Raw genomic sequence first — 18,338 nt, forward strand, 5'->3', positions numbered from 1 at the left:
GTCACAAGATCAGTCACAAGACTAGTCACAAGACCAATCACAAGATCAGTCACAAGAACAGTTACAAGACCAGTCACAAGATTAATCACAAGAACAATTACAAGACCAATCACAAGATCAATCACAAGACCAATTACAAGACCAATCACAAGATCAATCACAAGACCAGTCACAAGACCAATCACAAGATCAATCACAAGACCAGTCACGAGTAACAGGGTGAAGAGTGACAAAGGAATGCTTTTGTTGTAATTTATTGAATGGCTTGTATTTTGAATTCAGACTTGTGATGATTTACTGGGGGACTTACTTGTTTTTTTCAGCGTCAGGTTTTATAAGCTAATTCACAGTGAATTGATGTATAGACATTCTGAAGGAAGTCTGAAACTCCAACAGAAATGTGACAACTTTTTTATAATATGTACCAATTTTATTTCGTTTTGTCATATTGTAGGTCTTCACACTGAAGCGAGACCATGTCGTCCTTGTGAACGGTGTTCGCTGGAATCTGCCAGTCACAAGCTTTGAGGGAGTTCGCATTGAATTGATTGGAAACAGAGTGGTAGGATATTGACACAATCTCAGAGAAGACATTGTTATTAACCTCCTCAGAATGTCCCAATGCCTTTCTTAAATAATGGGCATCCATCACATGAAGTTTTTCTGTTTGGGAAAAGGTTGTTATGAAAGATGCAGTTATTAGAGATGAGGGGGATGCTTACTTTGGGCAGGGTTTTTTTTTGTTTGAAATTAAAATATGTCGAACAAATATTTATCAAAAATACCAAATAAAAAGTATTTGCCTGCCAGGAGAGAACTCTGTATCTGACACTGTGGGATGTCGCTTCTTTCAATTTGATCGAGAATTTGCCCGCCCACCTAAATGTTCTTTCCTTTCTGAAGGAAAAGTCATTAGCTTGCTCAAGCAGGGAGCAGCTCACAGAGTCAGTATTTACTAGTTCAGATGCCGTGAGTGCCTAACCACCTTATCCAACTCAACTGGCCAGGGTAAATCCAAGGTAGTAGCCAACGCTACAATGAGTTACTAAGCCACTTGCTGATGTTGTTATGTTGGATGAAAATTTGACTTTCAATAAATCAAGATACTGTGGCCAACTTTTAATATCTAGCCAAATGCCACAAAAACTGATTTGTAAGAGTTGTCAACACTTCAGGGCATACCCATGAAGCAATATTTGATCCGACAATGTGCCTTTCAAGCATCCAAGTTCAAGTACAAAACACTGCCCACCTGCACAGACTTCATATACTTGTGAATGCACGTCCTTCGCTCACAAAGTTATTAATACAATAACTTAATCTCCTAAACACTAAATCTCTCAAAAAGCCCATTCCAAATTCATTGTTTGTATGTCTCTGACTCTTTTGTTTCCCCCCTAGGTTTTGCACACAGCTTTTGGCTTGCAGGTGTTCTGGGATGGCCATAGTGATGTTGCTATTCGCCTGCCAGGGGAGTTCAAGAACCAGACATGTGGCCTTTGCAGCAGCTATGATGGGAACCAAACAAATGATCTGGTGCCTAAGGAGGGAGATCAGGTAGGCCACTTTGAAATATCTCACCTAAAGTTTTTTTATGTTCTCATTTTTGCACTTTCAAAGACAGAGTTTCCAGTCAAGCCTATTTGAATAAGAATTCTAGGTAAAGTTACTCGCATCTTCTGGAGTTGGCATTACTTGGCCATTTGAAAAATACATTAGTCCATCATCACAGTTTTTGCAGGACAAGGGGGTAGACCTTTGCTTTATTTAATTTTGTCCACAAAAGTAGTTGATATTGGACTGTAAATGGTTCCAGATAGGGTGTCACTTTTGTATCAGCTAATACCCTAACGTGTGCAGGGCATGATTTGTCGGACCTTGGTTTGGCTGAAAATCCTCTTGTAGACTATGCATTTGCAAGGCAGGTAGCCACATGTTTGAATGGGCACTGGCCGGGTGCACTGGTGACCAAAATTGCAATACTGAACAACTGCTACTGTGATGACTACACACTGAGCATTCTTGTGGACTTCAACAGTATACAGCATATGTAACTTGCATGTCATTGGATCTTTCTGTCCATTGACCCTGATTTCACCCCTTCAAAGTCAGTTATGACAAAGCAATGTGTTTCATCACATGTTTATTTCAATATCAACCTGCCATGACCAATGGGAATAAATTGTATTTACTTTTTTACAGTAAGGTTATTCAGCCATAGGTGTCATTTCCGGAGTTAAGCAAATGTTAGCAAATGTTTTCAGTGGATCTGTGTTTTATTAATTTGTTCACCCTGTTCTTCCTGAATTATTTTGTCAGGTGCAAAGCCCAGCTGAATTTGGGAATAGCTGGCTTCAGAATGATGAGGATTGTAGGCCTGATGAAGGAAACATCAGCCCTGTCTTCTTTGTCCAGGATTGTGCGGAAATTGGTCAGATCAACAGTTTCTGTGCCAATCTGTTTCAGTCTTTCTCAGGTTGGTATTCATTAGCAACGTTTACCTGTAATAAACTTGTTTTATTCATGTGTTTTGCTGCAGCAAAGTAAAGAAGGATGTTTGTAATATGGAAGAATGTAGAATGGTCCAAAATATTGCAACTAGAAATGGAATTAAAAGCTTTTTGCTTGAATTTGGTAACAGAGTTGTCCGTTTGCTTACTGTCAACTCATTGATTAGAAATTAAAAGCTGTTGTCTACTTGCAAGAATGGACCCAGAACCTTATTTGTAGGGGGGGCAAAATCATTTTTTTAAATGTTAACAGACTACATTTTGGCACTTTTGACATGCTTTTCAATCAAAGGGAGATGAACTTGACCCAGAAGTATTTTTCACTGTTCCTTTTTATTTGAGGGGGGGCTAGATCTGCCCATAATTACAGAAATTGTCCCTTTGTAATGTTAATTACAATGAATGAGATGTCCTTTCCATTATAGAAAACCCCAACTGCACAGCCATCTACACCCTCTGGCTCTGCTAACCACAGAATTGTTTCACTGTTATGCTAAGCATTCTTTGCTTACTGTGCCAACCAAGTACATGATGCATAGACTCTGTGTTCACAGGACTTACCCATTTTTGTAATCCAGCTTTGGTGTTAACCTTTGATATGTACCAACCATTCGCTGACAACTTGCTGCTGCATTTAGCAAAGCCTTCATTTTGCTTACGAGTAAGAAGTGCCACAAAATTGGTCCTGTTTGGCACGCTCGTCCGTGAACCCCTCTCCTACACAGAAACCAAGGTCTAAAACTGGTCAATGATTTTTCACACCCCTTTGTTCAGAGTCCTGTTCTGGACCTTACCTAGAGTACTATTTCATCCTCTGCATCGCCGATAGCTGCTTACTCCGTAACCCTCGGTACGGTTGCCACTATGCTGCTGAAGCCGTCGCTGAGTGTAAGGCTCAGGGAGGCAGGCCAACGCCCCGAGACATGCTTCCTGAACCCTGTGGTGAGTATTACCCCTATTGTTCAAGTGCAAAAAAGGTCATACTTAGCAGGAATGATGATATGGAAGCCAGTGGTGATATTGTGGGAAGTGTTCACTCTATAAAATGGACAAACATTGGCACATTTTAGTGTCTGTGAAAATCTATTTAAAGTGTTTCATGACGTTAAAGTCACTTCACATATTCATTCCTTAGTTTGAATTGTCTACAATACTCAAACTCTGCGACCACATCCCAAAAGGATGTCAACTATAGTTTTCATCCACTGGGGAAGAACATGAAGTGACACATGAAGCGTACATCCAAGAGAAATTCATTTCATGGACCCTTTTTGGACATTGTTATGACATGGAATTAGGTGTGGAATGCCCTCCAAACTCTGAGTTCAGCTTCTGTGCCAGTCCCTGCCCCCGCACCTGCGACGACGTCCGTGGGCACGATCGCACACCATGTGAAGGGATCCCCTGCGTTGAAGGCTGCAGGTGCAAGGAAGGTTTTGTGCTGAGCGGTGTGCACTGTGTGCCTGAGGAAGAGTGCGGCTGCAGGGATAGGTTCCTGTACGGAGGAGCGTACTACCTGGCAAGTTGCAATTTCAGGCTGCCTCAGCATCTGTGACTTTTCATGCTACAGTGGGGAGCAGATGAAACGTTGTATGCGCATTTTCCTCGGATCAGGTTGCGTGAATAGGCAGCAGTCCTCTTTTTGCCATCTTGAACAAACAAAAAAAAAAAGATGCGAGAGTTATACGCCTGGTGTGAGCGAGAGCATGCTCTCACTTACCCAAAAGTCCTACCTGCTGCTCACGCACCCACATGTAAACTCAAGTCAGCTCTTTCTACTTGCAGATGTTAGCAGCGACATGTATGAAAACTGCAAGGACAGGACAGCCTGTATGGTTCAGTTTATCTTAAAGTTCTGACAAAAGCATTGCTTGGTTGAATTAGGAACATACCTGTTGTGACTAAAATGACCTTGGGAACAACGCGTGTCCCCAGTTGAAACATTGGTCAAATCTTGGGCACGCTTTCGAATGGTCCATTCCGGTTAGAGACATACCTGGATCACAGTGAGAATTTTTAGCCTGTTGTTTCAAGCTTCAACATACGGAAATGCATTTCAGCAGTCTGAGCCATGTCAGTGGCTTTCTTGTCTTTATCTGAGATTTAAAGAGCTGTTTATTTGATCGCATCTCAATCCTTCATTTCTTAGGACGGCCAGGAGTTTGTGTCTCACGGCTGCAGGGAGAAGTGCGAATGCGACGGTGGTACCTTCCGGTGCCGGCCCCTAGAATGCCACTGTCAGTCGGAGTGCACTGCTGATGACTATGGGCAGTATGGCTGCCACTGTGAACATCCATATGTTGGAAATGGCTCCATCTGCACGGGTACTTGCATTTCTCTTTCTTTTCTATAGACACATACATATTTTGCCTGAAAGTAAACCAAGAAGTCTCCATTATCACGTGAGGTAAATTAACCCAGTTGGTTTTCCTTATTTGTGAGGACCTTACATCATAGTCAGCAAGCGTGAAGAAATGTTGTGGTTCCCATCGTGTGCTGTCTGTTAGAGGAAAAATTTACCGCACTGTTTGTCTTGTTATTGCTGGTGTCTACATTTTCTTCAAAGACCAAAGGAATAAAATGTTAAAATCAAGGTTTCATTAAAAAAAATGCACAGTTTTAATTGAATAACTTCAATTTGAATATATCCTGTATTCCATATGTAAGCTTCGTAAATTATTTAATGATTTGCCCCTGATTTCACTGAGATTTCTCTGTATTTATATCCTGTGCTTTTCATATTTGTTTTAGTGGATCCATGCTATAGCAATCCTTGTGTCAACGGGGGCAAGTGTGAAGTTACAGGCAACTTCAGTTACGTGTGTGTTTGCCAGCCAGCCTGGACGGGCATGAACTGTGAAAGAGGTACGTGGCACCTTTTTTGGGGGGGGATGGGTACATGTTTCCTGTACTTTCTTCTCCTGAAAATAACTGACAACCGTGTTCATCACACACTGTAATGCCTGTTTGGAAAACCACAGACGTAATTGTATGGCATGATAGCTGTAATAAATACTAGCGTTTGGGGAATTTACTCATGTGGAAATGTTGGTTTCAAGGCATGTTGGAAAAGGAGTAGTTGTGTCATGATTAAACTCAGCAATGCTTCCATGATTGGTCCTTCACAGTGTTCTGGTAATAAAAAGTCCTCAGTAAAGAGCAATCAATCAATGGATTGAGAACCAATCTAGTGCTATGAATCATCTTAGTTGTCTCATGATTAAACTCAGCAATGCTTCCATGATTGGTCCTGCACAGTGTTCTGGCAATAATTCACTAAATGTAATTGGTCATGAAGTGAGTTTTCTGTTTAGACAGTCCTCAGAAAAGAGCAATCAATAAATGTATTGAAAACACGGTTTTCCATGTTTTGTAATAAAAAGGTGTTTTCCTCCCTGAGTGAACTGCACTTGCCACATTGTCTCAGTTTGCAACATTTCTGACGTTGTCATTGGCAGAATTGTGGGTTGGATCTCATGGTACACATAGGTCTCATGGCTATTGACTAACTCCCCTCAAACCAAAGCTACGACCCTTTGGGACTGACAGTACATACTTTTCTGGCTCAGTTGGTAGAACGGTAGGAAAGTGATCCCATGGAAAATTACATTTGAAAATTACAAAAAGTAGAACTCTGAACTCTCTGTTGTTTGTCTTCCAGCGCGCAAAGAGTGCAGTGTGTACGGTAGTCCGCAGCACTTCCGGACATTTGATGGAGCCAACTACAACTTCTTTGGCACCTGTTGGTACACACTGGCCGCCGATTGTTCAAAGGAGCCCTTATTCAGGGTGTATATCCGGAGCGAGCAGGTGGTAGGAAGACAGGAGCTGACCAAAGTCCAGGAAGTGGTTGTGCAAAGTGGCCACGATGGCCCGGTAAGCAGATGAAATGTTGTTCATTGAGTGTCTCTGCAAGGATTGGAACGCCAAGGGGTGGGATGGGTTACTTAAGTCAGAAAAGACCCCAAGGGGTAAATAACAAAACAGAGGATGGTCAGATGTTACTTTCACTCACTTGTAACTTTTCTTCATCTTAATCCTGTGATGAGCCATTTTGAAAGTCTAGAGCATTGGTACTCCTGTTCAGTCTTCCAAGTGGTGAATTAAAAAGGATACATTCACTTACATGTCTTTCACAATGCTTGAAATTTGTCGACCATTCAAGTGCATCGTAGTTGCTTGACCATAGCCGTCAAGCTCTGAAGAGGTTCAGCTCAAAAACTTATCTTAAGAAACAGTGACGATTCTATAAGCAATTTATACTGAGAGTTATCTGGGGTAATGCATCTCAGTATAAAACGCTGCATCCCAGATCCCTGATCTCAAGCCCGCAGTGCCATCATTACTGCAGGCAAGCCTTTTTTTTTTCAATGGGAGTCTCTTTTCTTCCTGTGCAGAAGTTTGGCCTGCATCAGCACAAGAAACTGACCGTGGAAGGGAGACCTGTCAACACTCCTTTTGCGCATGAGGGTATTCACGTAGTGTCAGGCACCCACATGGTGAGTGCCTTACACAGTGGTGAACGTGCATTGAACATGGTCATCATGATCTTTAAATGAGGATATTTGTACACAGTAAATGGATAATTCAAATGGGTGTTGTGTTCTGAGCTTAACTTGAGTTTTCAGCTCATTAGTTAAGTGATTAGTTGATATATTAATAGATTTAGCTTCCTTCAATTTCCAACCAGGAAAGAGCAACCTGCTAGAGATGTTAATCATAGTTTAAACAAACAAAGAATAGCTTTCTGTAGAATTAGCAGTAAATTTGCATGACCGGATGTATTAGTTTTATCAAGTTTGGCTTTGTAAATTTAATAATCAGTTTAATGAGGGAACAACCAAATGGTCTCAAACTTAAAGAATTGAACAGTGCATGCAATTAAAGGGCTATTGCATCAGAGTTTTTGTAACTTGTAACTGTCTGTAGTAGGCGTTACCTGTCATATTTTTCCACTGCTCCCTACTATGTAGTTGTTGACCACGCCTTATGGTCTGACTGTGCGATGGAATGGGTATTTTGAGGTGGACGTCTGGCTAGACACTAAACTGCTGGCCAATGTGTCGCTGTGTGGACTCTGTGGTAATGCAGATGGCAATGCCGACAATATTCTGGAGGAGACACCGGATGGACGAAGGGTGGGTTGCATCTTTTATTAGCATGCTCAAATCGCAATTCAGTGTTGGGTTTTAAAAACTTTGATTGCCACTTAATACTCTGCAATGACATGCAACGTTGCTGCAGTAGCGTTGTCGTTGCATTGGCACCTGTTGCTAGAGTAGTTCAGGAACTACTTTTGATGTATCAGATCGCTATAGCAGAGACCAACATTGTTGTTTGGACTCAAAGAATTTCCCACAACTTGGTTGGAATTTCTCTAACCATTATCTAACAACTTCTCCAAGATGAAAATGCAAAATAAACTCAAGGTTTACCCTGTGGTACCCCAAAATCCTGTAAAATCTTGAGATAAACCTCCAGTTACCGAATGCTGAATGTTGCGTCCTCCCTTAGGCCTAATTTTCCCTAAGGAAGGATCCATAGAGTCAAATGTATTCCTACACCAAACACCCTGGGTAGGCTGAACATATTTTGCAAAACTAATATTGTTGAGCCACTGTCTTTGGCATTTTGGTTTGGTTAGGTCAGCAACTCTGTGGAATTTGGGAACAGTTGGGTCGTGAATCCTGAGGAGTGTGAGGACCGCGGGAGTGACGTGGAGGACGCGTGCAATGGGGACATTGAATTGGCCGCAGCACGCTCAACTTGTGCCATCATCGTCGATGAAAATGGTAATGTATCATCAGTTATTGTGGACTTGTATCTTCTTAAGCCAGATCAAACTTGTCTAGGAAACTTTCCATCAAATTGATGATTTTATACTCATCAAAATCCTCTTCCCCTTTCCCCTAGTGAAATTTCATAATTTGCACTTATTTCAGTGATAAATTTGACTCTTCATGTTATTGTTTTGACCTGAGTATGCTAAGTGTTGTCGAAGAACTTGTGAGAACAATTTTGCAAGCTTTCCTTGGGTGAGGCTTAATGAATTTTGAGGAAACCAAAGCCCACTAGTCTTTGATATCTCTCACATGTCGTGTTCTGTCAGATCTCCATTTTGGATTCTTGATGCTCTTGTTTTTCTCCCCAGAAAAAAAATTGCTGTAGACCAGTCAGACAGTCAGACAAGGAGGAATATATTGTGTGTTTGGAGTTTCTTTATATCATCATTCTTTTCTCTCCCAGGGCCTTTTGCCCAGTGCGGCAAGGAGTTGGACTCAATGCTGTTCTATGATAACTGTGTCTTCTCTCTCTGTGCCTCCGGCAACCCTGACAATCGGTCACTCATCTGCGGCAGCCTGTGGACATTTGAATCGGCCTGCCTGGACCTCTGCCTGGACGTTGGCCCCTGGAGAGCTCCCGGTTTCTGTGGTTGGTTGGCCAGTTGATTCCACTCAGAGAATCTGTTCAGCCATTTTTTTTTCTTCTGTTCATGATTTCCTAGTTGTCCACAAAATTGTAGATGACTGGAGTTATACATCAAAACTGCCCATGTGTTAATTATTCTACATCTTCAAATTTATCATTGAGCAATTTCTGTAGATGCATATTGAAATTAAAATTATATTTACTCTGGAACATCACATAATGCTGGTTTAGTTTTAACAGTTTTACGTTTTAGCAGCTATTAAGAGCAATTTTTCTATTGAAGTGCTGTCACTGATTTTAATATCACTCTTCACTGATGTTTTGGTATCACTCGTCTTTCCAGAACCACCGTGCTCGGATGGTCAGGTATTTGAACCAAGCACCCCTGCATGTCCCAAGACTTGTTTGGGTGTCATCTTGGAGGCAAGTCTACCTTGCCCCTTCCCGCACCAAGCAGGCTGTACCTGCGCCCCACATCTCTTCCTCAGTGATGATGAGTGTGTCCCCAAAGATCACTGTGGGTGCTTCTATGAAGGGCAGTATCGCAAGGTTAGTGATTTCTTTTATGGACTCTGTAATGGAAGCCACATGGCAGAAAAAGATAATCCCAAGCAAAGCTTGAAATCAGGCCAAAAAAAGTAGTTGGACAAAGCGTACTCAGCACAGTCAATTTTGTCCTGCCATGACCAGATTTGGATCAGACATGTACCAAGGTCACATGAGAACACTGTCGCATAGTTTAAAGTTTAAATGTTATGATTGTATAATGCTAAGTGTGTTTGAGAAACTTTAATGTTGAAATGCCATAAGCGTAAAAATCAGTGGAAGTATAGACTACAGGATTTTACTTTTGGGACTTTTACCTTTTTTGACTTTCACATTTCCTTTGGACGTTTGTCCAGCCTCTAAGGCTTGTTCCCTTTTGAAATATAGATGTTGTGGGTTCAAAACATTGTGGGGCCAACTATGCCCTCAAAAGCCTGGCTTTGACTTTCCTTACAAAATAAAGTGCCCCTTCATGTGGTAATGGGCTGGGCACATCTGCTTTTGGTTGGACAGATACCAACGGTGGTTTGGCAGCGTCTGAACTCCAACCATAATTTCACGCTCTGGCAAGTTTGCTTAAGTTCGCGATTTCCCATGATTTCTTTAACAGGCATCGGAGGTCTTCATCTCGCATGAATGCGAATCTGTTTGCACCTGTCACCCAGGCAACCGCGTTGAATGCAGGGAGCGAGGATGCCCCAAGGGTGCCTTCTGTGGAGTCAAAGAGGAGAAATACGGCTGTCACTGCAAGCCTGGATATGAAGATGATGGGTGTGGTGGATGCAGAGGTAAATTGAGCCTATGTGAACACCGGCTCATCTTCAAGCTCAATTCATGCTGTTGCTCATGTAGACACTTCTCTTGATCGCCAGGTGTATCTCACATGGATTGCTGTGTACACATCTCTTTCTTGACAGGTTTCTATCTCTGATTTCTACTTTTCTCCCCACTCTGTTGCAGCCAATGCCTGCCACCCTGATCAATGTAAGAACAACGGCACCTGTGTCATCATAGGAAAGGACGATTACCTCTGTCGATGCCCTGCCGGATATGGCGGTAAAAATTGTGAATCGGGTAAGAGTCAACGCTGTGGTCAGATCCATCACAAGTCCCTGCAAGTCCTTTAAATGAGGTCTATCAAAAGCTGTACAGTCGAAATTCATGTTGCAAGCCATTCAAATCAACTCATAAAAGAGACACAAAAGCTGAATGAAATCTGAAAATCTAATCTCATTGCATTGCTGTTGATCTACCAGAGCGAAAATGTACATGCATGTTTTGAATCTACTTTGTTGCTCACAAATGTTAGTCTTTCAAAATATAGAGGTAGACAACATGGAATTTGAAACAAAAAACTGAAAAGAATGACAAAGTCATTTATTGTATGACATACATTGCCATCGTGTGATTGGTGGGTCGCCAATCCCATGCCACTGTCTGATTTAGTAAAAATCATCTCTGAGACCATCAGGAACACAGGGGAGGACGAGTTGTGACTTCCCAAGCACACAAACAAAACTTCAGTCAAGCTTTGGATCATGACACTTAATGTTGTATCTTGTGTGCTGAACTTTGAAGTTAAAAACGGAGACTTGTGTACAAAGAGGATTTATTCAGGCATTACATAAAACAATGAAGGCGATTTGATGTTCTATTTCACTCAGCTTCTCCTTATGAAAAAGAAACTCTTAATCTGTCTCCCCATTAAATTATTCCTACCACTGCACCCATAATTTGTCATTATTTGTATTCTTTACTGATGGCCATCCCTCCTGTTTGCCCTGCTCTGTATTCAGTTCTTGCCCGGTGCACTGTGTCTGGTGACCCCCATGTGGAAACGTTTGACGGAGTCCGATATCGCTTTGGTAGCGAGTGTGAGCATGTCCTTGTGCACAACGTCTTTGAGCAGGATGTCCCTCAGTTCTTTGTGACCCTGGTCACAGAGAGGTTTGACACTAACCCCAATGTCACATCCATAAAGATGGTCAGAATTCTCTCCACTTCCCAGGAGAATGGCTATGTAAGTAGCAGTTTGCACAGACTGGGAGAAATCTCACAGTTACAGGAATCAGTGGGTTTGAAAATAAAATCCATTCAGTTGGCTCATATCGACCCCCATAGAATCAAAATGCCAATCGGTCAGACCTTTTTACACTGCACTCTTGATGCTTTGTCATTAGATAGAATTTCTGTACCACAGCCATTTTGTTAAGTCATTGAAGAAGTCAAGCAAAGCAGATTAATACTTTTAAAAGCATTCTCCTCATTTCTCTCTTTTTTAAGTAATTATGTTGAAGACTCTGTGCTTCCTTGCTCAAAAGTTTTCTCTGTTTCTATTTTTCCTGTGGTGTGCTTGCATTGTGCCCATTCTAATTTGAATTATAGCCATGATGATTGATTCCACATGTGCCAAGGACATAAATACTTGCAAGCCTATTACTGCCAAAAACCTTCCTGGAAATTCTGTAACGTCTCTGTATGCTAGTATCGCTCAGGGGACATGACTTATGTGGTATATTCAGTAGTGTGATTATTGAATATACTGTTTGACTACGCTCTCAGTGGGCATCGAAGGACTCTTCACACATGCAAAGAACACTATACCACACACACTTGGTGGGCATTTTCTGTCCGTCACCTCATGAAATTATTCTCACCTTGGCAATCATAGACATTCATCATGTGTGTGTAATATCATTTCTTAGAAATGGAAACTTGACTTGGCCTCCAGATACAATGACTGTGACAGAAGTCAGTGTGGCATATACCCCTATTACTGAATCTACTAACCTGTTCTACCTTTAACTCCATCTGTCTCATCTAGTATCTTGAAATCCGCCAAGGCCTGATCCTTCTCATCAATGGTGTCCGAGTTATCCCTCCGTTGATATTGCCTTGGTCTCAGATACACTTGAGTGGTTCGTGGTTGGTGAGTAAATATAACGCATTATCAAAAGTCAAGTAATTGGAAAAGGCAGGCCGAAGGATGTTTGTTTTGATTTATACCCTCTCATTAATGTGTTACTTTTGTCTGGCTGAATATTTTAACACTTTTGTTGTTAATGTGTTTTTTCCTATTTACGTCACTGTGTATTCATGGTTATTTCTAAGGAATAATGGAAAAGATGGAAACAAAAACAATGAGAGAAACAAAAAAGAGAGAAAAGGGGATGAAAAACATCAACTTGGTTGAGTATATCTCAGAATTGACCACCTGCTGCTGAGGAGTGCTTCCCCCGTCCCCCAGGAAAACATTCTGCCAACTCCTTCCCCCGTCCCCCAGGAAAACATTCTGCCAACTCCTTCCCCCTCCCCTAGGAAAACATTCTGCCAATTCCTTCCCCCTCCCCAAGGAAAACATACTGCCAACTCCTTCCCCCTCCCCAAGGAAAACATTCTGCCAATTCCTTCCCCCTCCCCAAGGAAAACATTCTGCCAACTCCTTCCCCCTCCCCCAGGAAAACATTCTGCCAACTCCTTCCCCCTACCCAAGGAGAACATTCTGCCAACTCCTTCCCCCTACCCAAGGAAAACATTCTGCCAACTCCTTCCCCCTACCCAAGGAGAACATTCTGCCAACTCCTTCCCCCTACCCAAGGAAAATATTCTGCCAACTCCTTCCCCCTCCCAAGGAAAATATTCTGCCAACTCCTTCCCCCTACCCAAGGAAAACATTCTGCCAACTCTTTCCCCCTACCCAAGGAAAACATTCTGCCAACTCCTTCCCCCTACACAAGGAAAACATTCTGCCAACTCCTTCCCCCTCCCCAAGGAAAACATTCTGCCAACTCCTTCCCCCTCCCCCAGGAAAACATTCTGCCAACTCCTTCCCCCTCCCCCAGAAAAACATTCTGCCAACTCCTTCCCCCTCCCCCAGGAAAAACATTCTGCCAACTCCTTCCCCCTCCCCAAGGAAAACATTCTGCCAACTCCTTCCCCCCTCCCCAAGGAAAACATTCTGCCAACTCCTTCCCCCTCCCCAAGGAAAACATTCTGCCAACTCCTTCCCCCTCCCCGAGGAAAACATTCTGCCAACTCCTTCCCCCTCCCCCAGGAAAACATTCTGCCAACTCCTTCCCCCTCCCCAAGGAAAACATTCTGCCAACTCCGTCCCCCTCCCCCAGGAAATCATTCTGCCAACTCCTTCCCCCTCCCCCAGGAAATCATTCTGCCAACTCCGTCCCCCTCCCCCAGGAAATCATTCTGCCAACTCCTTCCCCCTCCCCAAGGAAAACATTCTGCCAACTCCTTCCCCCTCCCCCAGGAAAACGTTCTGCCAACTCCTTCCCCCTACCCAAGGAAAACATTCTGCCAACTCCTTCCCCCTCCCCAAGGAAAACATTCTGCCAACTCCTTCCCCCTTTCCAAGGAAAACATTCTGCCAACTCCTTCCCCCTACCCAAGGAAAACATTCTGCCAACTCCCATGAGTGTATTATTGATTTTGTTTTTCTGTAAGAGACTAGCACAGATGAAAAGGTTGGAAAGAGTTGCATTGAGTTACGATGCCAACAGTAACAGTCTCAATTGTCTTTCTGTGCTTTGTGGATAGATACGGGTTACTCAGTAGCTGCCCAAGGCACCTTTATGTGCCTTTGGATTGGTCACATTGTAGAAGTGTCCGGCCTGACTCAGCCTGAATGCTGCAAGCTAGGACAATCAGTCCACCCCAAATGACAAAGAAACAAAGATTAGAGAGCATGTCTAAGATTACTGATGTTCAGTTATGCTGACTAGCATCTTTACATTACGTGATATTTTTGACTTGCTGAGTTATGGAACACCACATGAAGGTTTGTTATTGCTCAGTTGAGAATTATCCTACCACTGATATCAATCTGAATTGACAGGTGTTAATAGACCACACCCTTGACCTGGTCTTGAGGTGGGATGGTTATAACCATCTGGATGTATTTGTACATAGCAAACTCGGTGAAGTTTGCGGGCTGTGTGGATTCTATGATGGCAACAACTCAAATGATTTCTTGAAGCAGACTGGCGAATTTGTAAGTAAAGCATAGCATCACATCACTTTCACTTTTTTTGCCCATGAATGTGTGGAAATTTAGGGGAAAATGTGATCATGTGATTGTCTTAAATCTAATTTGCAAGTGCTGATGTTGACTTGAAATGTACTTCTTATTGACGTGTGCCTGGGTTTGGTTGTAAATTGAACCAACAGTCACACCATGTAGATATCTGCCAACTTGTTCTGTAAATAATGTGCTTCTATTGTGCACGAGGAATTAGTTTTCATTGTTTTTTGCGTCCTGAGTAAAGTCTTGTACAATTTAGTAATCTCCATTATTTTCTGAAGTCCTAGTTGTTTGCTTGCTTCATGCATTAAATATGATAAATTTGAAAACAGGGAAAAAGCCATAGAAATTTTAATTGACACATCAAAATAAAGGTCAAGATCACTTGCTGGAAAATTCAGGGCATTTGAGTTTTATTTTGAGACAAATTTTTATGCAGAAGTTCTTGAAGCTGGTGAAATAAGCAGTGTTAAGAAATGGTAATGGGGTGTTGCAAAGCCTGCTGTTTTGATGGAGCAAAATGCACCATTTTTTAAATGAAGGGTTGATCCTTTATTTTAAAAATGCAGTTATATACTCCTTCACAAAATGCATCATCGTTAAGGATACTTACGCACTTGTAATTTCTTGGTCACACATATACTTTCCAGACTTCAGATGCAGTAGACTTTGCCAACAGCTGGTTTGTTATTAATAGCACCTGTGAAGCTGCCGTCGAGCTTCCCAACCAGTGTGGTGGAGACTCAACTTTGATGGTTGCTGCTGATAATGCTTGCAATGCCATCAGAGACACCGTTGGTAAGTCCTGAATTCTGCCAGCAATAATATAATTCAGATGACACACCAAGTAAACCAATACGGGTGTAACACAGAAATGATGATTTGGAGTTCAAAAAGTAAAGAATATAATCAGTTGTAGATTGTCTGCATTCTGGACGGTTATTTACAATGATCCTGCAGTGATCAAGAATATCCCATTTGAGAGTACTCTCGCAGGTATACACATAAAATAAATGTGTGTCATTTTGTATGTGGGTGTAAATCTGTGCTTGGAAGGAGATACCCGAGGACAAGCAAGCATTACCCAGTATATGTAGACCATTAGATTGTTGAGGTTGGAACATTTAGTTTGGCTCGCACTTGGATCCCATGCCTATGCAAACTGAATTTGAGTTGGAGAAATGTTGGTATTGAAATTCAGCTGAGTTGAAACCCATTTACAAATTAATGAATTTTTCCCGTGCGTATTGACAAATTCTGATTTGCAGTCACACCAAAGCAGTGTGTGCAGGGTTCCGTTTCTTGAAAAATTGAAGATAATAGTCAGATTTCTAGCAAAATGCACGCAGCAAGTCATGTCAGTGCAGTGTACAACCTTCTAGCCAGTTACATGTGATTATGGCTACATGGACGTATGCTACGTTTTGGCAAGGATGATGACCAAAAAGTAAACTCTGAGAGGGTTTACCAACAGTGGAGCACTTTGGCTCTTGTTGATCTCCGACCTCTTTCTCTGTCCTGACAGGCTCCTTGGCTTCTTGTCACGAAGTGATTCCATTCCAGCCATTCTACGACAAGTGCGTCTTTGACGTCTGTAAGTCACTGCCAGACACCTCGGCTCGCTGCTCACACATCCAAGACTACGCACAGAGGTGCATCAATGCAGGGGTGGATGTTGGCTACCAGTGGAGGACAGAAAGAAATTGCTGTAAGCATGGAGAAATCTGACAAAGTCGACACATTGAATCATGAAATATCATTTTAAATTAAACAATGAGCCATCATAATCATACAAAACTGTACAAATAGTGTACAGATTCTCTGTTGGACCCAAATTGTTGAGAGTATTCAGGCACTCAAAACTTGAATGAAAATAGCTCCTAGAAAGCGGTGTTAAAGCAACAGATAGAGTGATTTAGAACTGTGTGTGTGTGACTTTGAAAAAGAAGAGAACTTATGTATGGATTAGAATCCTTGAAAATTACTTCTGAAGGAGTTTCCCTGAGGGGACAAGGGCTGATGGATCGGAGACAATTTTATTGACAGAAATTTTAATGTATCCATCTTTACATCATGGAGATGTGTGGCTTAGTGGTTAGGGTTTGTAGCTTTAGGGTTGAGGTTCGAATCCGAGCAGGTTGTTACATGTTGCGACCTTTTGGCATGTCACGTTACCCCTACGTATCCCTCTTTCCACTGTCGAGTAAAGGGGTACCTGTGAGGGCAGATATGGTTGTTTTGCTCATCTGTTTTTGCCTGAAATGGCAGTGTGGGGGGGCTTGTCTACTCCCCAGGGAGCTGAAATGGTTTCAGAAATATTTATGGCCCGTTAAGCAGGGGTAATGACAATATATCGACACTGTTGAGTGATACTGATAACTTATAAATACTGTAAAAGGTTGTCTAGACTCGGCTTCCAGCTCCAAGCCTTTTGCTCGTTTTGATGACCTTACCCTTATTTCATCCTTGTCTCGTTCCTTCTCTTCTTCTCGATCTCCTTCAGTCTCCGAATGCCCCGAGCACTCCCACTTCTCCCCCTGCATCGGGTCTTGTCCCCCGTCTTGTCTGGGTGAACTGTTGTACCAAGACCCGCGACAGTGTTTCCCGTACTGCAATGACGGCTGTGAGTGCGATGAAGGCTACTACCTGAGCGATGACCGCTGTGTGCCGAAGGAAGAGTGCGGTTGTCTCCTCCCCAGTGAAATATCACAATTGACTGTCGTACCAGTATGTATTATCATCAAATTTGCATTACATTTGTTTGTATGTCGGGGATCCTTCTTTTTTATACTTGAGAGCAATGTATTCAGGTTTGTAATTGATGATTTTTTTTTATTGTTCAAAAAGTGGTGGAGTTTGTGAAAAATGAACCAGAAAAAAGTCACTTGACTGTAGGCTTACCTCCCCCCAAGTGCAGTATGACTCCAGTGATAAGTCAATAAGTCCAGTTGTAAGTTAGTTTGTGCTGGCACGATTCATTTCATTCTGTCATTATTGGCATTTTTATACCGTGGTCTCATGAGAAAACACTGTCACAGTTTATGTCATAAATACCAAAACCAGGCTAAAAACACGCACAGGATTTGGGCCTAGAGGTCTTTTCCTGCAGTTTACATTTTTACCTATCATTTTTTCCAACCACACCTGCTTTGGGTCCGACAGATACCAAAAATGGTGACAAATTGGCCAATGTCAGACTGTTATTTCACACTCTGTCTCTCTGTTTTGAGCTAAGCTTAAAATCTTACTTAATTCAGTCATCATTCTCCCATCGCCTGTCCCAGGTTGGCTTTACCTTCATGTTTGACAACTGCGGAATCCTCTGCAGCTGTGGAGCAGACGGAGATCTGATTTGCTCGAATGCCACCTGTCACAGCGACGCGCAGTGTCTGATCATTGACGGGGTGCAGCAGTGCGTGTGCAACGACAGTCTCATTGGAAATGGTTTGGAGTGCAACAGTAAGCACATTTGGGGTTCTAAACTTTTGTGGTCAGATTTGGGCCCTAGGTTATTAATTAAACAGGTTGTCGGATATGTCATTTCTGGAATGTAAAACGTGTTTGTATTCAAGCAAGTTGGGTGTATGAATGCATCACTTGGCCACTTAGATTTGGAGGTGATGTGTTAAGATTGATGTGATTTACGACGGTCTGATATATTTTCACCCATTACAGCTTTTGAAGGATAAGGATATTGTACTCTCTTCCCTGGCAAGACTAGAAGATGATACTTTAAATGCAGGCTTCCCCTTGCCACAGAATGAAACTTTAGACTTGCCTATGTCTTTGATTGTTTAAGCTGCAGGTTTAATAATAAT

At 42.3% G+C, this 18,338-nt stretch overlaps 1 protein-coding gene across 1 annotated transcript in view; it reads left to right on the forward strand.

Annotated features, from left to right (window-relative positions):
* Positions 1 to 454: 454 nt before the first annotated feature.
* LOC147795224 (zonadhesin-like) overlaps positions 455 to 18,338 on the forward strand; it is a gene marked incomplete at its 5' end in the record, with an annotated part of 30,528 nt that continues 12,644 nt past the window's right edge. Inside the window, 22 exons of the mRNA XM_087132196.1 lie at positions 455 to 562; positions 1,402 to 1,557; positions 2,320 to 2,476; positions 3,285 to 3,452; positions 3,809 to 4,029; positions 4,660 to 4,834; positions 5,262 to 5,375; positions 6,172 to 6,386; positions 6,908 to 7,009; positions 7,484 to 7,648; positions 8,155 to 8,302; positions 8,757 to 8,942; positions 9,283 to 9,488; positions 10,096 to 10,273; positions 10,446 to 10,559; positions 11,282 to 11,505; positions 12,310 to 12,414; positions 14,335 to 14,490; positions 15,171 to 15,318; positions 16,046 to 16,228; positions 17,024 to 17,247; positions 17,805 to 17,979. Coding sequence (XP_086988322.1) covers positions 455 to 562; positions 1,402 to 1,557; positions 2,320 to 2,476; positions 3,285 to 3,452; positions 3,809 to 4,029; positions 4,660 to 4,834; positions 5,262 to 5,375; positions 6,172 to 6,386; positions 6,908 to 7,009; positions 7,484 to 7,648; positions 8,155 to 8,302; positions 8,757 to 8,942; positions 9,283 to 9,488; positions 10,096 to 10,273; positions 10,446 to 10,559; positions 11,282 to 11,505; positions 12,310 to 12,414; positions 14,335 to 14,490; positions 15,171 to 15,318; positions 16,046 to 16,228; positions 17,024 to 17,247; positions 17,805 to 17,979 — 3,628 coding nt within the window. The remainder of the gene's footprint in view (positions 563 to 1,401; positions 1,558 to 2,319; positions 2,477 to 3,284; positions 3,453 to 3,808; positions 4,030 to 4,659; positions 4,835 to 5,261; positions 5,376 to 6,171; positions 6,387 to 6,907; positions 7,010 to 7,483; positions 7,649 to 8,154; positions 8,303 to 8,756; positions 8,943 to 9,282; positions 9,489 to 10,095; positions 10,274 to 10,445; positions 10,560 to 11,281; positions 11,506 to 12,309; positions 12,415 to 14,334; positions 14,491 to 15,170; positions 15,319 to 16,045; positions 16,229 to 17,023; positions 17,248 to 17,804; positions 17,980 to 18,338) is intronic.

This window comes from Acanthaster planci, unplaced genomic scaffold, assembly GCF_054643075.1.
Source record: "Acanthaster planci isolate LZ-2023a unplaced genomic scaffold, COTS_SCS Contig121, whole genome shotgun sequence".
NCBI classification, from domain to species: domain Eukaryota; kingdom Metazoa; phylum Echinodermata; class Asteroidea; order Valvatida; family Acanthasteridae; genus Acanthaster; species Acanthaster planci.